This window comes from Corvus kubaryi, unplaced genomic scaffold, assembly GCF_017639235.1.
Source record: "Corvus kubaryi isolate FWS band 111438036 unplaced genomic scaffold, C.kubaryi_AGA036_p1.0 37392, whole genome shotgun sequence".
Taxonomy (NCBI): domain Eukaryota; kingdom Metazoa; phylum Chordata; class Aves; order Passeriformes; family Corvidae; genus Corvus; species Corvus kubaryi.
The window spans coordinates 7,527,459-7,546,447 of NW_024581131.1; the positions used below are offsets into that span (position 1 = coordinate 7,527,459).

Below are 18,989 nucleotides of genomic sequence, written 5' to 3' on the forward strand. Positions count from 1 at the left end.
CCCTTTTAAGCAACTGCTGGAGTCCTAAAGAGAAGTGCACTGTATCCAGAGTTGGTGTTAAGAGGGTTTTATGAAGGTGGAGATGGGCAGCAGGTTTCCTCTGATGCTTTTTGAGCTAGAGGCCATGAGTACAGCAGAGCTCTTCCTCCTGCGCCCCACTCCCAAGGAAGAAAAAAAGCAACTAAACAGTGCTGGCAACATTTGCTTCCTATGAGCACAAACCCACCCCAGAACCCCACCCCTCTGCTCCCAGCTGAGGCGTGTGAGGTCAGCTGGGGGCCGAGCCGAATGCTGTGCCCAGCACACTTATCACTGCTAAAGGAGATTTTCCAGATGTTTGTGTCCTCCAGATGTTCAGGAGCATTTCCTCCGGATGGGGATATGAGCTCAAGACTTGTTTCCTGCTGTGGCTCACAGCTGACGGCATGGGCTTGGCAGGCGCTGCTGCTCCCTTACAGCGACTGCCAGGAGCCCAATCCCCATCACAGCCCAGTGACAGCACCAGCTTGGGCAAGAAAGGCTGGGAAAGGGTCACTTGGAAACACTCCTCTCTCTTACGAGAATATGCCCTGTGAGTTGCCTATGTCTTTTTCTGGTCAAGCAGAAACTGGAAACCAGAAATCCCAGCTTAATCTAGCTGCAGTGACCAAGAGCAGAGAGGGAGGAACATCAAGGCACATAAGAAGTGAGGCAAAGACATGCTGGGATTTGGGGAGAAAGGTGGGTGTGTGGCCAACAAAATCTGGCTGCATTTGCCTTAGACTCATTTTGTGGTTCCCATCATCCCTGGTGGAAACATCTTGCCAAACAGTGCCCCTTCCCACAAGGAGGTTCAGAAAGAGGCATGTCTGGTGAGGTGCCCGAGGCTCACCCATCACTCCACCGATTCCAAGGCTTGTTCTCTTCAGCAGATGTGCTGATGCTTTGCTGAGCCAGGCCCACACCTCTAAGACCTGTGTAGCTTTTTGCTTTTGCTCTGTGGGCACTAACAGGGTCATCCCAAAACATGACGGGTGAGTCACTGGCTCTGACGAGGAATGGGTGCTCATGAGTGTCCTCTTCTGTTTCAGCTGACTGGACCGTGTCTTGGTGAGGTTCCCACTGTGCAGTGCGCAAGGAAAGAGGTGAAGCGAAGGAAGAAGCAAACGGATTCAGAGGAGGAGTATGGGGGGGAGAGGAGGAGGAAGAGGACAGGGGGAGCATGAGCCCCTCCAAGGACTATCTCGCACTTCACCCAAGCCTGCGGCAAACAACTTTTTTTTTTTTTTTTTTTTTTTTTTAATCCCCATCCCCTCATCCTTTGGCCTCCTCCCACCCCGGCAACTGTACAAAGCCACAGATTGAATCACAGTAAATTATTATTTGATCGTCTCAACAAATCACCTTGATGGCTGTGTCCTCCTTCCAGAGGCTGCTTCTACTGCTGCTCCGGAAGGATCGCTGGTGGGATGGCAGGGAGGAAATGGTGCTGAGATTTGCTCTCCACAGACCAAGGTCATGCTGTAGATCATGGACATGATTGGGGTGGGAGAGACAAGCTCTCAGGGCAAGACAGCTTGTCTCTGTCTCCAGTAAGTCTTTGTCATGTCCTCCCCAGCCCACCTGAAACTCTGCTGGCCCCAAGTTTTGGGAGGGTGGAAGAGTGCAACCAGTCCAAGCCCGTCCTTTGCACCCATTGAGTGCTTTGCTTTCAGCCTAGTCCTTGTGGGATTTATGGCCTCAGATGCAATGCCCAGAAGGGAAGAAGCAGCATCAAGGGAGGAGATTGAAGAGCTGGGCTCACCTCAGCTGGTACCAGTTTGTTGCTTTCCTGATTCCTTTCCTGTCAGCTTTCTGGGACAAGACCTCCATCATGCTCTAGAGGTAGAATTAGGACTTTTTAGTCCCTTCCAGCACTAGCTATGCTAACTAACACCTGTATAGCACATACACCTCAGGCTGCTCCAGTATGTACAGGTAAGCAAATCCTCCTCAGCCCTGTGCACGGCTTCGTTACTGGGAGCACGTCCAGAAAGGGCTCTCTTGGCACTGCACAAACTCTCCGGCTGCTCAGAAACTTAAGACTAAAGGATTCAGGCTTCCAGTCCTTGGGTTTAGAGTGGGTAAGAGTGTTTTGGATAAGGACTGATCTCTTGGGAACCCTGTCTCTGCTCAGCTCCGCTCCTTTGGGGTTTTCGCTTGAGGTCTGTCCCATGTGCCTTTCACTTTCAGCCCCAAGACAAGGCATTGCACTCAGTGCAGCAGGTGGCTTGGTACTTGCTGTCTTTCCCTCTTCCAAGCTATTGCACCGGCTAATTTAGCTGGCATCCAGAATTAGGAGCATCAAAGGGGGAAGGTGATCCAGTTGAGTGTGGCAGGGAGCTGTTCTGCATGGGCTAGCCCAGGCCTGAAAACGTGCTGGGTTTGGCAGCCAAGGCTGGTCTGGGTTGGGAGCGGCGAGGGTGGCGTGTGAGTCACATGCCTCACATGGCAAAACCAGTACAGAAACCCTGGTCACCCCCAGCACAAAGCCACAGCCCACCCAGGGCTTCCCACCATCCATGTGAGCAGTCTCCCATCGCACTCCCCATCCAATGTCATGCCAGGCAGCAGCAGAATTCAACTCCCATACTCCTTGGGGGTGCTGTCTTTGCTTTTGGCCTGGGCAAGAGAGGACTTGTGCTAATGGCTTGCTTTTTGTAAATGTCTGCTCTGAACTGCTGTGGGGCACAGCCCCCACCCTGGCTGCAGCTGCCTAGCACCCTGTTCCCGCAGGAGATGGGCTGATAGCAGCTGGAGTGGGAGAAGTTGCCCAAGGGGAGAGTGCCCTGCCTTTAGCTGGGTGTGCTGTTTGCAGCAGCATCTGTCCCTGTGCTGGAAGGATTGCTGAAGATGCTGAGCCTGGTGTTACGTGATGGGACTGGACCAGAGACTCTCAGAAAACCTCCCACTCTGAGCTGTTTCAAGTGTAAAGCCTGGAAGTATGGGGTTTGTTCCTAAAGTTGGCACCTTGTGCCCAACTGGTCACGGGACAGAGGGAAGGGATACTTTGTCCTTGAAGATGACATGGGGGCCTTTGCTTGGTAGTGTTACTGCACTAGGAACCTGGTGCTCCGCAGTAGAACTTAACCCATCCTTCCCCAGGCCCTTGGTGAAGAATGGGACAGATCTATCTGGAGGCCTTCGGAGGAGAAGTAACACTCTGGGGCTCTCTCAAGGACTGGATGGCTCTAACCACTGAGAGTCTCCTCTCATTTCTGGCTGGGAGTCAAATGCCATAGTCAAGGAGTGGGAGCTCTGGTCAAGGAAGCTGAGGAGCTCCAGAGAGCACCAGGGCTGAGGTGTCTTCATAGGGCAATAGCAATAGTTCCAAGAAACTGACACATCTTGGTGAGGGTGTGCTAGAACAGCACTGGCCAGAATATAAACTACTTACAAGACTTTGGTGAGGAGCAGGAAGCTGAAGTAAGAGCATCTCCCTTTCAGAGAGGTTTCTGCACGCAGGGAAAGGTTTTCAAGCTTGTCAAACAGTCCTGGTCAGTAACAGACCATCAGAGGAGCTGGTTAGCTTTTTGCCGTAATTGGAAGGTCACAAGTCATTGTTCAAGTCCATGCTAAAAGTTGGAGGTAGGTTAGGAGCAAAAGGAGGTGCTAAAAGCTTGACACCACAGCTCTTCTGTGAAAGCCATTTATTAATTATGTATTAATGTCGTACTGCATCTTTGTTGCAGGAGAAGAATCACAACAGATCAAGGTATGTCAGCTGTGATCTGGTCTCATCTTTGCTGTTGGCAAAAATCAGATTGTATCACTTCTGTCAGGTGGAGTTGTTAACTCTGGACTTGGCTTTTTTCACTTGCTGCCTTGGTGCTGGTAATTTGGGGACAGGACAGCACCTTGCTGGCCCCTGACAGGCAGGAGGTCGGTACATGAGCTCACAATGTGTTCTCTGCTAGCTGAACTTCTCGAGTCTGAAAGTAATACCAGGATTACAGTTTCACTGGAGTGAATGTAGGTTTGGAGAAGAAATTGAGGGATTTGATTTTCCCCATAGTTATTCAAGGCACATTTGTTCTAGAAGTACCTGCACTGGAAGATGGAGTTTCCAGACACTGCAGTTGTTTCCCTTATGACAAGGAGCTTGTTGTGTATCTCAGTTCTGCTTCTGTGGCACGCGGTCAGGTGAGCAGAATGTACAGTTATTCTGATTATTCCTGTTGCATAGCTGAAGCTGGAAGAGTCCACAGAGGTGAATTTTTTGCTATATTTGGGTACATCAGCTCATCTCTGGTTGTTGGGATCTCTTCAGCTGGTCATGGCAAAGCTGAACTAAACTTGGTGCTGTGCTGTGGATCTCCAGCCAGTGTGAAAACCACCTCTGAGAAGGCTTCAGCCAGCATCCTGATTATGTTGAGACTGCGTATCCCATGATGGAGGAGTGCCACCTTTGAACCCATACTTAAATGACAGAATAGCTGACAAGGTCTGGTCTAGTCTGGTCAGGTCCAGATGTCTCAGCACAGATGTCTAATACATGTTCTTCTCTCACATCATTCAAGTGCCCCACACCCTGTTACAGATGGGTTGGGGCTCCAGAGACATCACAGCTGAATCAACTGACAGCATTGCTTACAAGTCCTTAAAGATGCTGATGAAGTGCTGGAACAGATCTCATGCCTTTTGGTGTGTGAGGGCTTCCACAGGAGCATTCTCCCCAGCCAGCAGAAGGGTGACTCCAAAGCAGCTGAGTGCATGGTGCTTGCTGAGGGCTTTGGCCGGGAGACATTTCAACTCCGGTTTGGTTGTGTCCTGCACTGTCCTGGTGCCCACATCCATCTAGGTAAAGAGGATGATGGTGTATGTCCTGTGGGCCTCCTCAGCTGCTGAGGGTGTAGGATTTGGGAGATGGTTTGGGAAGTGGTCAGGCCTGCCTCTTTCAACAGCCGGGTTATTTTCTCCATACACTGCTTTATACTTGGGGATGTACTGTAGGAAGGGGGTGACATTGTTCAGAGGATGGTGTGACAGCCACCTGCAACTGGTGGGAATGGGAACAGGCAGATGGGCCTGGCCCCATGTGCAACTCCTTTGCTCTTGCTGTGGGTTGAGTACAGGATCTGTAGCTTAGGAGAGCCAAGGAACCAGCCCCAGCCAGGACTGCTGGGGCTGGGGGTGCCCTTGCTCTGCTCCCCAAGTCCCAGCCACTGCTGCCACGGCCCCTCTGCAGCACACGAGGAGCACGACAGCACCATGCAGCTCCCACAGGTGCCACAGCAGCAGGTGACAACAGCACACCAGGACTACCATGGCAGCAGGACACAGCAGCACGTGAGCAGCAGGTGAACAGCCCAGCAAGCCCAAGAGGAGGAACACTCCCAGGCCCAGCCAACCTCTGACTGCCTCTGCCAAACTGGCTGGGGCACAAAACTGCCAGACACAGCACACCCATCTCTCTCCCCCTGCTACATCCTGGGAGCAGAGCCTAAACCAGCACAAAGCCTTGCTCCCTCCCTCAGCTTGGCTCTGCTCCAGGTTCCACTTAGCATCAATTATTCAGTGCCGACTGGCTGAAGCCTTGTGGAGGCACGCAGGGGTTGATGAGCTTTCCCTGTCGTGGGAGGTGGGCAGGGATGGTGAGGAGCAGCCTGGGCTTGGCAGAGAGCCAGTGAGCAGCGAGGACAGACATGGTCACCCTGCTGGTTTGGCTGTTCTGAGCCAGGAAGGACAGGAGCCACAGGGGGCTGCCAGGGCACCAGAGCTGAGCACAGCATGGGGAGTTTGTAGTTCTGCCTTGGGGAGCAGCCCTGGGAGCTGGAGAGCTGGTGTGATGACAGCAGTGGCTCCACCAGGAAAAGGGGGATAGAGAATACTGGCAAATACCAAGTGCAGAGGAAGAGGAGAACCAGGCCCTGGCTGATAAGACCACTAGACTTTAAACAGCAGCCTCAACACCATCTATGGCATTCATTTGCCACTGGTCCCAGTGCTGTCCAGCAAGAGCGTGTCTGTAACCTTGGGCTTTGGGATTGTCCTGCTCTTTGTCACCGGGGCAAGGGCTACTGCTGGAATGATGCAGGGGCTGTCTACTCTCCCATCCCCTCAGGGACACGAGCACATCCCTGCTGCAGGGAGCATGCCACCACCTGGTGCTCCTAGCAGCAGCTGGAGGCCAGGCATGGCTTATGTTCACCCTAAGGTCTTACACTGCTCTGGTAAGAGAGGGAAGGGCTTAGGCTTGCCTGGGGGCAGCTCCTAAGGGTGGCCTTGCCCTGGGAAGGACTCTCTGCCGTGAGTGCTTGGCACCCCAGAACCATACCTGGGAGCCCCATCAAGCACAAATTCTAGGCTGGGTATCTGTGTGGCTCCTGCATTAGCTGGAGGGATGCTGTCAGAGGAGGTGGTAGAGCTGTGCCTGTCCCTGCAGGGACAAGGTGAAAGTACCACACCCACAAGGCCACAACTGGGCACATTCAGGGAGTCTGGGGATCAAGGATACCAATAAGCAGTATCTTCTTTTTTTTTTTTTTTCCAACAACCAAGTGAACCAAGGCTATTTAATGGGGGAACACAACCCTCAAACCTAGCACAACTCACTTTCCCTTAGGGAAACTGCCCTTCTGGACACTTCTGCTCTCTCCTTGGCAGAGATGCTGCTTTAGCAGTTGGTCCAACGCTGTATGTAAAGCCTGCACTGCCTGTCACGTAACTAACCATGGCAGATGTTTAGACCTGGTCCCACCTGGCACTGCCTAACAGGTTCATGGGAGCTGATGGCCAGGAGGTGACACAAAGCAGCTTGTGCAATTGGGCTGCTTGTGAGCACCTGGAACACAGGAGGGATGAGGTTTGCTTCACTCCAGCGTAGGCATCTCACCCTTGCTCAGGGTGCTGCATCCCTGTGCTGGCATCCAGTGTGAAATGGCACAGGAGATGTGCCAAGAGCTGCATCCTTAGGGCACTCCTGTACCAATGAACACTGGGATGTACAGTGGTGCTGGGGTTTTTTTGTAGTATTGCAGACCAGGTTTTAAACAGTTGATACAAAGGAGCTAATTTAAGGGCACTGGAGAGCAATTTTTGTTCCTGTTTGAACTCTTAGGTGAGGCAGAGCAGTGACAGAAGCAGGAAAACCAGCCTACAGCACTCAGCGGGTGACACATGGGGATGCCAATTTCGGGCACTGCTCTTAAATCCTAGGGTGGCATTTAGCTAATTCTGGCCCCTCCATTCGCTGTCAGTCATTGTGTCCTCTGTGCTACTCTGGCACAGACAGATGCCCTGTGTTTACCATAAACATGCTGCTTAACACCAAGTGGCAGCTTTTTCTCAGGGGAGCCAGAACACTGCTCACATTTAACACCTCAAAGGCAATAGCACCGTGGTCATCTAAGTCCAGGAAGCCCTGGCCATGAAATCTGGGGTGTGCCAGAGGTACTGCTCACTCACAGCTTTTTAAAATGCATCTTCAGCTGTCAGCAGCACCACCTTTCGCTCCCAGTGACTGCTGTAAACGTGACTCAGCCCTGACTCACGAGTGTGAGTCGCACCCACCCACCACCTGCTGTGCAAGGAGCTGTGTCCACCCGTTCCCATCCTGTCCAATCCTCCCTCCACTGCCTACGGGCAGGAAAACAAACACAAAATCTTGGCCAAAAAAGAAGCTTTGGCAGCTGTGTGTCAGATGGGATGCTGCCCTTTACTCATCTGGGAGAGGACGGTGGTAAGTACAAAGGTGCATTTTTCTTTCCACTGCTGCTGGGGATGCCTGGATTTAACTACAGTAGAAAATCAGGGAGGAAAACAGTGATGGAGCAGGATGGACCTGTTGCAGCTGAAGCACACCCAGTGAACCAAGCTAAAAGTCATCAGGAGAAGGCAACCAGTCTTGCTGCAGCTTCTGCTCCTGTAAGAAACCTCTTGGAGTCTGAACTTATGCTAAACTTCTTTAGCCATTATTATTACAACCATGTAAAACACAGCATCAAACACTCTGGACAGTGTAAAAAGGAATGATTGACTTTTTTTACCCAAAAAAACCTTCCTTTAAAAAAACCAAACTGAACAAACAAAAAAGCAGACATAAAAACGTTTTTTTCTTAAAAGTAATAATTATAATACATTAGAAAGAGTCATGGAAGAAGCGTTCCACGCTGTAAACAAGAATAGCAAATAAAAAGAAAAGCAGATGGTAGCCAGGCTCTCAAAGTGCATGGCTGAGAAACCCTGACCTCAACCTCCAGCCCCTGCTGGAGCTGGGTCCCGTGGCTCCTGCTGCCTGCCAGTGCTGCAGCCACTCAAAGTGCTCTATCACAAACAAACAACACAAAGAAAAACAAACCAAACCTAAAATAACCCAAACCCACAGCGTTGGTCTTTACCTCTACATGGAAGGCAGCAAGGCCAGCATCGTCTCAGGGCTGCGAGGGCAAGGACAGGGGAAGCTGCTTTCCCACGTTTGCTCATGGTAAGAGTGGTTTTTGCTGAGGGCTTGAGACTGTTGCAGAAGGCTGGGCAAGGGCTGCAAGTGGCTTGGGTCAGGTAATTTGTCCTAGTGAGCTGTCACCCTCAACCTTCTTCCCTTCCTCTTCCCAGCGATAGAGCTGAGGCTGGGCTAGGCCTTGCTGCCACTGACCCACCATGGCTGCAGCTTTGTCTGCAGCAAGAGGCAGAGGAGGAGACAGGAGCGGGCATCTCCTTGGGGATCATGCATTGATGTGTTCAAGACAGAGCATCACACCAAGGACAGCAATGCACGTTGCTGGTTCCCAGCCAGCTGGGGCAAAAGGCCTCTTCCCAAACCTACCAGCTTGCTAGGACCTGCAGGATGGAGAAGAGTTTCTTAGGTGGCAGAGTGAGGAGCTTGGAGACCTTCCCAGCAAGAAGTACATTGGTGGGAAAGAGGACCCTGTGTCCAAAAGTTCCTGAAACCAGCTGGTGGTTTCCCTCAGGCCTGAAGGTGACTGAGGGCCCTGCTGCTTGTTCCCATTAGGGCTTGGAGGGAAAGACAACCCCTCCACCCCTTGCCCCATCAAAATTCATATTGAACATCATGCACCAAATGCCATGCAATGAGTACTGACAGCTCTCCAAAATTAGAGCAAACCACCTTTCAAAATGTTAATACTGCAAAACATCCCAGACAGACATTGGGTGAGGAGTCTGGGTGCACAAGCAACATGACGTGCAAAGGCTGTGTGCCTGAAATAAGGGAAAATGGGTCAAAACAAGGGGAAAGAGGTCTCAGCTCTTGCATGCATGATGCTCAGATGTGTTAGAAGGAGTCCTGTGTGGGCTTCAAGGAGAGGACAGAGCCCCATGCTACAGAAGCCAAGCCAAGATGTGACCAACAGCTCTCAGATGCTTCTTGTTGCTTCCCAGCGAGCTGCAGTGGCCAGTGGGCTGCTAGCAAAAGGCAATGGATATCTGTCCTGAAATACTGCTCAGGTATTTTAACACACAAATACATTTAACTATGCACAATTACAGAAAAACATACTCTAAATCAAAAACAATTCAAGCACCATTGTCCTAGAAAGGACCTGTGGTGTCTCAAAACACAAATACTGAACATTCAAAGAGCACTTTTCCTCAAACAGCAACACTTGACTCCTCACAACACCCCTGCGAGGTAGCTAATAGGGTTATCCCTGCTCTGCAGAGGGAGAGGATGGGCAAGGTTGGAGGCTCAGTGGAAGATGGGGTCTGGGACAGAGCTGGGGCTGCAATGGAAGCTGAGGGTGCTGTGGTCTGGCTTGCTGCATCCAAACAAAGATCCGGTGCTCCCTTCGACACTCCCTGCTGCAAACATAAACCACCACACGTACACAAGGCAAAATAAACCTTGATAAATCATAGAACCATAGAATTGCTGAGCTGGAAGGGATCCACCAGGATCATCAAGTCCAGCTCCTGGAACCCACAAAGTAATTTAGTGGAAGTTTTCTGCTGGGCTTTCAGTAGGCTTTAGATCAGGTTATGCAATTGAAGAAGCCTGTGAGATAAAAAAGTAGTTTTCAAAGTCTCCTTAGAACTTAAAGGAGCTTTTGCCCAGGATCTCCACTGAAGGGATGGGAATCCCACTTGCAGTCCCACCTAAGGTGGCATTTGCAGTCACCCCTCCTGGACAGCAAAGTCAAATCCACCATATCTGGACTACTTCCTGCTTTTTCATTGATCTGCCTTCCTGATGAAGTCCTTTCATCTCTAGGGATGAAGTAGATGCTGGAACCAGAAATTTGGACCAGCTCTTTCCATGGGGTGTCTCCCCAGATCCCTGCACACCTCCAGCCAATGGCTTGGGCTGTGCAACAGCAGTACCCTGGGATGGGGAGGAGATGGACAGGCCTCTAGGACTTGGTCCATGAAGGGCATGTGGGCACCCATCATGTCCAAGTTTCCTTCCAGTTGTTAATTTCCTTCCAGTGTGGGCTCTACCAGCAGGGCTAAGATCATGTTCTGGGCCATGTGCTCCCCCTTCCCCAATTCCTATGCCCTTTTCACCCTGACACTTAACTTACTCAAAGCAAACGTGGACTTATCTGGGGTACTGTGATTAGATGCCATCAGACCTCCCACAGCTTGGTAGTGCAGGCAGGTTTCCTGAGCCAGCAGCCCCTCTTCCTGTTTGGGGAACAGAAAGGCAGCGAGCCTGCTCGCCACACTGGCCCTGCAAAGGTAAGGCCAGCAGAAAGGGCACTCAGCCCAAGAGACCAGGCTCCACCTTCATCACTGGCCTTGCCACCTTGAGAACTTGGGAAAGAACCACTCTGCTGGCAGTCCCCCACCGGGGTGACACCAAGGAGACGTCCCAGGGACTCAGCAGCTGTTAAATCTGTCCTCCTGGACACTATCCACCACGGCAGCAGGAGCCGGATACAGCCGGACACTTGCTTTGTGGAATTGCATAGAGGGGGCAGCAGGCTGCCGGTGTCCTGCCACGATGCCATGGCACTGCCTGGAAATCCTGCTGCCTACAACTGCAGGTCTGGGAAATGAAATAAAGATCTATTGCTACAAAGGCCTTTGAAAGCAATGCTGTGGCTGTGCCGATGGGGCATTTTAAAGGAAGTGTTTTGGACTCCAACACCTTGCACCTGCTTCCTTGGCTGTGGGTTCCCACAACAGGCAGGAGCAGGAGAAAACACACAACACACTCACCAGCCCTGCCTCTTCCCCTAAGCAATGAGGCTTGGGGAGCTGCGAGGAACGACAGATGAAAGCATTTTCCAGTTTGTCCATAGGAAACATGCAAATCCAATCTGCTGGTGTCTCCTAGAGCTGGTGGCCACCACTTCGTCTCCTTGCTGGGCACTCGTACCGAAGCACAGCTTGATGTGCAATGGTGCTGTGCTGTCACCCCGACAGCCCTGCTGACAGAAGGGGATCCTGTAAATGGGGCAAGGGTGCTTTTCCAGAACCTGCTTCTTCTCCCTCACCTTTCCTATCCCCACTAGAATGTCACTGACTTGGGCAGCTTTGCCAGGGAAGGAGAGCCTGAAAGGAAACTGTTCTCTGAGCGGGATTTGGCAACCTGCAGCGGTAATTTTGGTTTGGGGCTCAGCGGGGGTCGTGGGGCTTTCAGTGCGTTTAATGGTTTCTGGAGGCTTTTCTGGACCTCCACCTCCTCTGGGTGTGGCGTAAGAGGTGGTGGCATGGGGGTGGCAGGCAGGGGATGTCCAGTCTCTGACAGAGGCAATGCCACCTGCTTTCTGTTCAAGAAGTCCTGCTCTGTCGCATGGGCCAGGTGGAGGGGAGTGGTGGTTTTGATAACAACATAGGGGCTGTTCCCTTCCACCACAGGGGACGATGCCCGCTGGGTGGGGCAGCCCTCGGCCAGCCCTGCTGCCTCTGGCTCTCTGCTGGACAAGATGGGCACACTGCCCCCCGCCTGCCTGTGTACGGGCAGCACACCCACGGCCTCAGGCCAGCGCACAGTGCCAGCGGCACTGCCCAGCCCGTTGTGCTGCAGGCTGAGGAGCTCTCCTGTGGATGCAGCTTTGGATGCTGAGTGCTTCAGGCCCGTTTTGTCCGGCAGCACCGCCCTGCAGTGCCTGTCATCTGCTGCCTCCTCCCCACGCTCGCTCTCGGGGGAGCCATCGCTCTGTGATGTGCAAGAGAGCCGCCGGCAGCCGGCTGGCAGAGGATGGGGGGATGCGTCGAGCACTGCGTCTCTGCTCAGGGAAGATGCCTGCTCTCCTGCTGGCAGGGCAGCGGGATTTGCCTGCCACACTGCATGGTCCGTAGCGGAAAGCTCAGCGGTACTGGAGTCTGGAGGAGCCGGCCTGTTTTGGAGAGAGGAGTCTAAGGAGCTATGCTCAGCTGGGGCATGGAGGGAGACTCCATGGTGCACCATGGCACAGCCAGGAGCAAGAGGAGGCTGCTCTGGTGATGGGGCCGTGGGCAGGAAGTGTTGCTGGGCCTGCATCTTGCTTGCCTTCAGAAGAGATGATGGCTGCCTGTCCACAGTGGGCTCCACCTGACCCTCCTCATCCAGTGGCTGCCCACCTGAAACAGGCACGTTCGTTGCTTCAGCTGCTTCACTGCCGTGGGAGGTGGGAATCCTCGCTTCCACCACTGTCATTCCTCCTGGCGTGCCAGGAACTCTGTGGAGATGGGGCTCCCTGTCTGGGGTGTGCTCACCCACCTGGCCGTTCTGGCCGTTGGCTGCTGCGTTTTCCTTTATGGCTACTGGGTTGAGGGAGAGCTCCAGGCCCAGGGGTTTCCTTGGAAACTCCTCAGGCTTTGCTGCATTGGAAGCAGAGAAAACAAAATAAAACCCAAACTATGCATCAGTTTGTTTTTGCACGCCCTGAATGTGAGGAAGACAGATGCTTCCACCCAACACGTGCCAGCCCTTCTGGGCTGCCCTGGCTCTCAGGCACACCAGCGGGATGCTCTGGTCCCTGCTGGGCTGCCCACCTTCCCCTCTACCCACCTGGTGGGGGCAGGTCAAATTTCATCTTGCGCAGTTCAGTCATTGACACCTGCAGCTGCTCGATGACAGCATCGTCCTCGTACTGCAGGGAAGCAGCAATTTTCTCCTGCAGAAATTCACGTAAATCTTCCAGTGTCATCTTCAGCAAGCGCTCTGGGGGATGGGAGAAAGGAGTAATGGCAGTGGCACAGACAAATTTCAGGGTAGCACAAGCGTGGGTTACATCATGCTTTGGTTTCATCTGGGATTCTGCTGCTGTTCCCACTCCACAGTGAGACAGCCTGAACGCTTTTGCCTCTCTCCCACCTTCCCACTATTTCTCAAGGTCATCAATACACGTATATATCCATGCCACCTGAGCAGTAGCTCCTCAATGGCAGGACAATGGCAGGGGTGGGAGCTGTGCTGATGAGGATGCAGGTTTTGGGCCATTCCTGGAAGTTCTCACCAATGCCTCTAGGAGGAGGAAAAGCTCCATGAAACAGGCCCTGAGCACCAGGCTGAACAGCCACTGCTGGCAGCTGCCACCACCAGCCAGGGACACGAGCCTGCACCAGCCAGGAGGCAGGGATGCAGGAAGAGGTGCTGGCTCTTACAGGCAGGAATGGGTTGTAGGGAGGGATGCCAACCCACACTACACATTCCTCAGAGAGGAGAGATTTCACAGCCAGACTGAAACATCTGCCTGCCTGCCAGTTTACCACTTTTTGCAGACAAATAGGATACTTCAAGATTTATTTCTGGATAGCCTGTTCTTCATTTAACTGAAGGAAGAATAGGGTGGCTGTTTGCAGAAGCCAACACATGCAGTCCCGTAAATTCTGCTGGCCCAGTCCCGTAAATTCTGCTGGCCCAAAGGTTCTCATCATGCACTCCTGCCCCAGATGAAGGCCAGAAGAGTGACAGACCAAGGCTATCAACTTATGGGAGTGAAGGGGTTTAAAGTTACAAAGATCTCAAGGTGGAAACATCACTGCCTTAATACTATGCAAGAAAACCAGCTTTTGATCATTTTAGAAGTGTATTAATAAATTTACTTGTCCCTCTACAAACTTTTCAGTTGAACCACCACATAAAGCTCTGCAGATAGATGGGCTGCTGTCTGTATAGCTCCTAAAGGCAACTTGTGGGGCACAGCACACAGGAAGAGGTGGCTGGGAGTATTTCAGGTGTGGTTTCTGTGTGCTGAGCACAGCAAGTCAACCCTTGTGACATCTCATTTCCTCCCCAGGACTGTGCCTTTTGCAGCCAGCACAAGGGACCAAGCATGCTCTAAATGGCCAGCTAGGCTTTCCAGGTCAGCAGCACAAGGGTGGCCCAGCTCGGTGCCACCACAGCCACAGGGTCAGGTATGACCTTACTTTTGTGCAGTTTGAGGATGGTGTAAGCCATGGCCGTCAGCACCCGCTCCCCTTCCAGGATGTAGATATCCCACAGCCGCAAGGTCAGGGTGAACGGGGTCTGTTTCAAACACACAAATACACAAATGGGATGATGAAACAGAGGCTGCTGCCATCACTGCATCACCTTGCACCAAATCATACAGCAGGGTTAGGCTTTGCAAGCCAGGAATTCATCTAAAACACAAATATGTCTTTTATCATCTATGGTTTTGCCTTAAAGCTAATGAACTTGAGTGGCCGAGGAAATATTTAAAACCCATCTGTGAATACAGAAAAAGGAGAAACTTTCGTCACAAGCATGCTAGCACATGGATTCCCCTACCCTGGAGGGAGCACCATCATCTTTCAGCCTTGTCTTTCAGCACAAAAACCACCACCTGTATGCATCCAGATTCCCCAGAAGGGCTATTTATGGGATAGGTCTGAAAGCCCAACGATTGAATGTATCACTAAGCATTAAAAAATCACTCATTTGGTGTCCAAAGAAGAGGTCTTTCTTACATACAGGCTTATTTCTACCTGCTAAAAACACTACTGCAAGAGGTTTTCATTTGCACCCAGACCTAATCTGACAACAGAATTGAACTGATACCCAAAATGATGGAGCAGGCCATACCTCCCAGCAAAGATCTAAGGCACTTCACCAACACAGAAATTAATATTAATCCTATTGTGATGTTTAGGTTCAAATTTAGGATGCTGCACTTACTCTCCAGAGTTTGGCACAACTGACCATTGCAGCTCTTTTACCACATGCTACTGCAGTTAAAGGGATTTTGCATTTTATACAGCTTTTAGTGGCAAAAGCACTGAGTTCCCTCTTGAGGGGAAGGGGCCATCCACTGTTTTACAGAAGACTGGGCAGCAGAAAATTGAGACTGGAGCACACAGATGTCCTAAATATTAGCAAGTCTGGACACTGCATTCAAGTCCAGCAAGCACAATGCTGACCCTAAAAATAAAGTAGTCTTGGCTCGGGACTAGAAAATTAGCTCTGGACAAATCAGGATAATTTTCTCATGCTTTCACATGTTTCCAGTCCCAATCTGCTCCTCTGCCTGCAGCTGCTGCACTGCTATTTGTTGAGGTTTGTGCCCCCAGCTCTTCTTCTTCCTATGTTGTTTCCAGAGCCAAAGTGAGGTTAATTGCCTTTGCAGCAGTGCCAGTGGGCAAGAGAGAGATCTCTCCCAACTCTGAAGCTTGTACTGCTGATGCTGAGCCATCTCCCAGTGACTGCTTGTGATGAGGCAGCAGGAATTGGCTTGTCATCAGTGACATGCAGTTATTTTTAGCTTCTCCCTTATTAATATTTTTTGCCTTATGTGAGTGTACATAATATCCCACCTTATAAAATATTAACACCTTCTTCAAAGTACGATATTTACAAAAAACCCCAGGCAGATTAAATGTGCATGCAAACAACAGAGCAGCAAAAAACCCCCAGAGCATCCTCACCCGGTCAATGAAACACTGCAGGAACCACTTGGTTGTGTAAATCCCAGTAGTCATCTGCTCCTTGTCCTGGGGGAAGACAGCAAAGAGAGACAGTCATTTCACCAGGCTCGTTACTGGAGATTCAAGCAGCTCGTAAGGCTTTGGGGGAGGTTGGCTGGCTGGTTGGTTGGTTTACTTATTCTGGGGTCTGGGTGCAGGATGTGGCTTGTCTGCCATCTCCCAGCAAAGCCCCTGCTTTAAATACTAGTGTTGAAGCCCTGCTTTGACCCTTTGCCTAAGACATGCATTGAAACTGATCCTCTCTGTGCCCAGACTTCAGCCACGACACTGGAGAGGGATTTCTGGGAGAACTTTTTCTGGCCTAATACCTACTTCAGGAATTTACAAAAACCTTCCAGGAGCACAAACCACTCACTCCTAGCAGACTACCATTTTTGTTTCCATAGCAATTCCCATGCGAGCCTCTCCGAGCACAGTCAAGCCAGCTTTGGAAGCACCACCTCGGTTGCATGGCATGGCTGTTGCAGGAGCAGGACAGCCTGACAGGCTAAAGAAAACTTTTAAAAACCTCACCATCATCACCTCGGTCTAACACTTGTCCATCTGGTGCACAGTGCTGGGATGCACAGAGCTCTGCATGCATGCAGAGCTGACATGACCTCTGCTGCAAAGCCAACAAAGCAGTGGGGATGGGAAGAGACGAAGAAGCCCATGGGATCAACGGCTGGCTCCAGCCTTTGCTTTTGGCTGGTGCTGTGCACCTGCAAGGCTGGAGAGCCTTTGGGAGCAAGAGGAATGAGCAGCTTTCTGAGTTATTCCCATCCCCTCCCCTGCCTGTGACTATAATTATGTGAAAACCTAACATGGCTCTGTTTCACTTTTACAGCCAGGGCTGGATCACTTGCAGCACAAAGCAAGAGCTGTTGCAGATGAATGTAATACAAACACCTTTTCCTGGAGATTGGAGCCACCAAGCCCCTTGGGAGCATAAGAAAACTTTAGGAGTCTGGCCACTGAACACCAACTGTCTACACCAAATGCAAGGGGGAGAAAGGCAAAAAAAAAAGGAGGTGAGCAGGTGCTGCAAAACAGTGGTCTGGACATTAGACTGCAGTCGGTGTGTCCTGCAGATGCTCCTGCAGCCACCAAATGGGCCTGTACCATCTGTTAGAGAGAAAAGCAACTGGACGTGCCCAAGCAACAAAACACCCGGCACATCTTATGTGCCTCCTGACTTTAAACAACAGCAAAGCACTTGGAGCTAATAATTACTGAAATAAGACTCCAGACAGACCAGCATCAGCCTTTGGGCTTTGCAGCTTGTGTAAGAACACAGCCCAGCCTCACTGCTGTTCCTCCTGCTGCAGGCTCTGTAAGTCTTCCTGCCTGGCTCTCCTAAATTTTAGCAGTCCCTCCACTAATGATGACCAGCAAGCCAATGATTACCATTCGCTTCAGCAAGATTTGGGAGACCCATTTAATAAATGCCTGCCTCTGCAGCTGAAGCAGTCCTTTATGGTTAGAAATACATTCAGCTGTGCATCTGTTTGGCAGAAGACTATATGAACTGCTTTATCATTAAAATGTGGCATTATTATAGAAAGACTGATAGTAAAGAGATACCATGTGCTTCTTCAGTTTGGGAAACATTTTGTTTAAAATCTGTTCGTGGTGGGCTTGAAACCTCTGCAGCTTCGGGAACCCAGGAATGAAAAAACCTTAACAAAAAAAGACGAGAGAAATAAAAAAAAAATCATGAAAGCTCTGGAGCAGTGACAGGGACAGCCTGATTTTCTATAAACTCATCTCTTGCATTGCCTTTTGAAGTTGGCTTTTCACCTTCTTTCCCAGAGGCCACCCTTCACCCCATCTGGGCAACAGGACCCTCAGACCAAGTGCAGCTGGTCCTTCTCACCCAGCCCCACAGTGCAGGCCCACACAGCTCCTGCTGCCTGCCTGAGACTTGGCTTGGCCAAGAACTCTCCCAACACACACCTCTGTGCTCGCCAAGTTCAGAGAAAAGCTGAAGATATTTGAACATCACAAGCTTGTGCAGTGCCCTGTAATCTAGTGGAATACAGATTTAAGACTGTCCAAAGTTATCTGCCCATAAAATAACCTTCTGTGCATAGATTACTGCTAACCACGAGTAAGATGAAGGTATCTTTAATGTGTTTGAAGTAAAATAATACACCACACATTTAGTGGAATTACATCCACATTTAGTGTGGATACTCTTGGATGTACTTCTGTGAGACTTCTTATACACTCATAACCTTGAGTTAATTGATTGCCAAGGGCAAGGTACCCTGGAGGGAGGACAGCACTTCTGTGAAAGTGTTAATTACTGAGCACTAAAGCTCAGGTGGATAAAACTCGTTTTTTTGATAAGAACTTGTCTGCCTCCAAGAGTGAAGTTCAGCTCCCTAGTCAAGCTGTGCAAGTAGTTAAGCCTCACCCACTTTAATTAAAAATGTGAGGAGAAACAAGGCTCTACCAACCAACTGAACCACCTTCCCTTCTTTCGCTGGACATCCCCCGCCCCCAGCCCAGCCTTACCGTGCATGGCGTGGCGCTGGTTGGTGAGCAGCTGTGCCAGCGCCCAGAACGCATCCTCTTCGTTCAAGTACATCAGGAGGATGGCTGCAATCTGGCTCATCCCTTGGCAGTAGCTCACTTCCTGCAACAGTCAACAGGGGCACACATGCTGCCGTGCCGGCAGAGCCCACCATAATGCTAAAGCTGCCTGTACTTCCCTCTCCTCTTCCAAGGCCTATCCCATTTCAAAGTCTTTACCATTAATGTCCAAATTCACAGCTCCCACACGTCTACAGCACCTACCACGTCACTGATTCACAGAGTAGTTTGGGTTGGAAAAGGACCTTTGAAGATCATCTCATCCAATCCTCCTGCCATGGGCAGGGATAACTTCCACCAGACCAGGTTGCTCAAAGCCCCATCCAAACAGACTTTGAACACTTCCAGGATTAGGGCATCTACAACTTCTCTGAGCAATTATTTCCATGCCTCACCACACTCATTGTAAAAAATGTTTTCCTTATGTCCAATCTATCTTTGGGATGACAAACAGCATGTGGGTCTGATGCTGTTTTGGATTCCTTCAGCCATATGAGCACTGAAGTAATTAAACAGTAAATAAATCTGGTAAGCATTTATCTGGCATGAGAGAGGCTCCTTAACTAACCCCCTCAGCATCT

General features: G+C 50.9%; 2 protein-coding genes across 10 annotated transcripts in view; one reads left to right on the forward strand and one right to left on the reverse strand.

Annotated features, from left to right (window-relative positions):
- The window catches only part of HRAS (HRas proto-oncogene, GTPase), a 42,406-nt gene extending 41,027 nt beyond the window's left edge, over nucleotides 1–1,379 (forward strand). For all 4 annotated transcript variants that reach the window (XM_042038332.1, XM_042038331.1, XM_042038330.1 and 1 more), the window contains one exon: nucleotides 1,071–1,379. The gene's annotated coding sequence lies outside the window, so the exon portion shown is untranslated. The remainder of the gene's footprint in view (nucleotides 1–1,070) is intronic.
- LOC121669408 (USP6 N-terminal-like protein) overlaps nucleotides 1,282–18,989 on the reverse strand; it is an 83,271-nt gene continuing 65,563 nt past the window's right edge. For all 6 annotated transcript variants that reach the window (XM_042038311.1, XM_042038314.1, XM_042038310.1 and 3 more), the window contains 6 exons: nucleotides 18,331–18,451; nucleotides 17,395–17,489; nucleotides 15,772–15,837; nucleotides 14,275–14,374; nucleotides 12,914–13,066; nucleotides 1,282–12,723 (listed from right to left, as the gene is read on the reverse strand). In XM_042038311.1, the coding sequence (XP_041894245.1) occupies nucleotides 11,429–12,723; nucleotides 12,914–13,066; nucleotides 14,275–14,374; nucleotides 15,772–15,837; nucleotides 17,395–17,489; nucleotides 18,331–18,451 (1,830 nt within the window). In that variant the 3' untranslated portion in view covers nucleotides 1,282–11,428. The remainder of the gene's footprint in view (nucleotides 12,724–12,913; nucleotides 13,067–14,274; nucleotides 14,375–15,771; nucleotides 15,838–17,394; nucleotides 17,490–18,330; nucleotides 18,452–18,989) is intronic.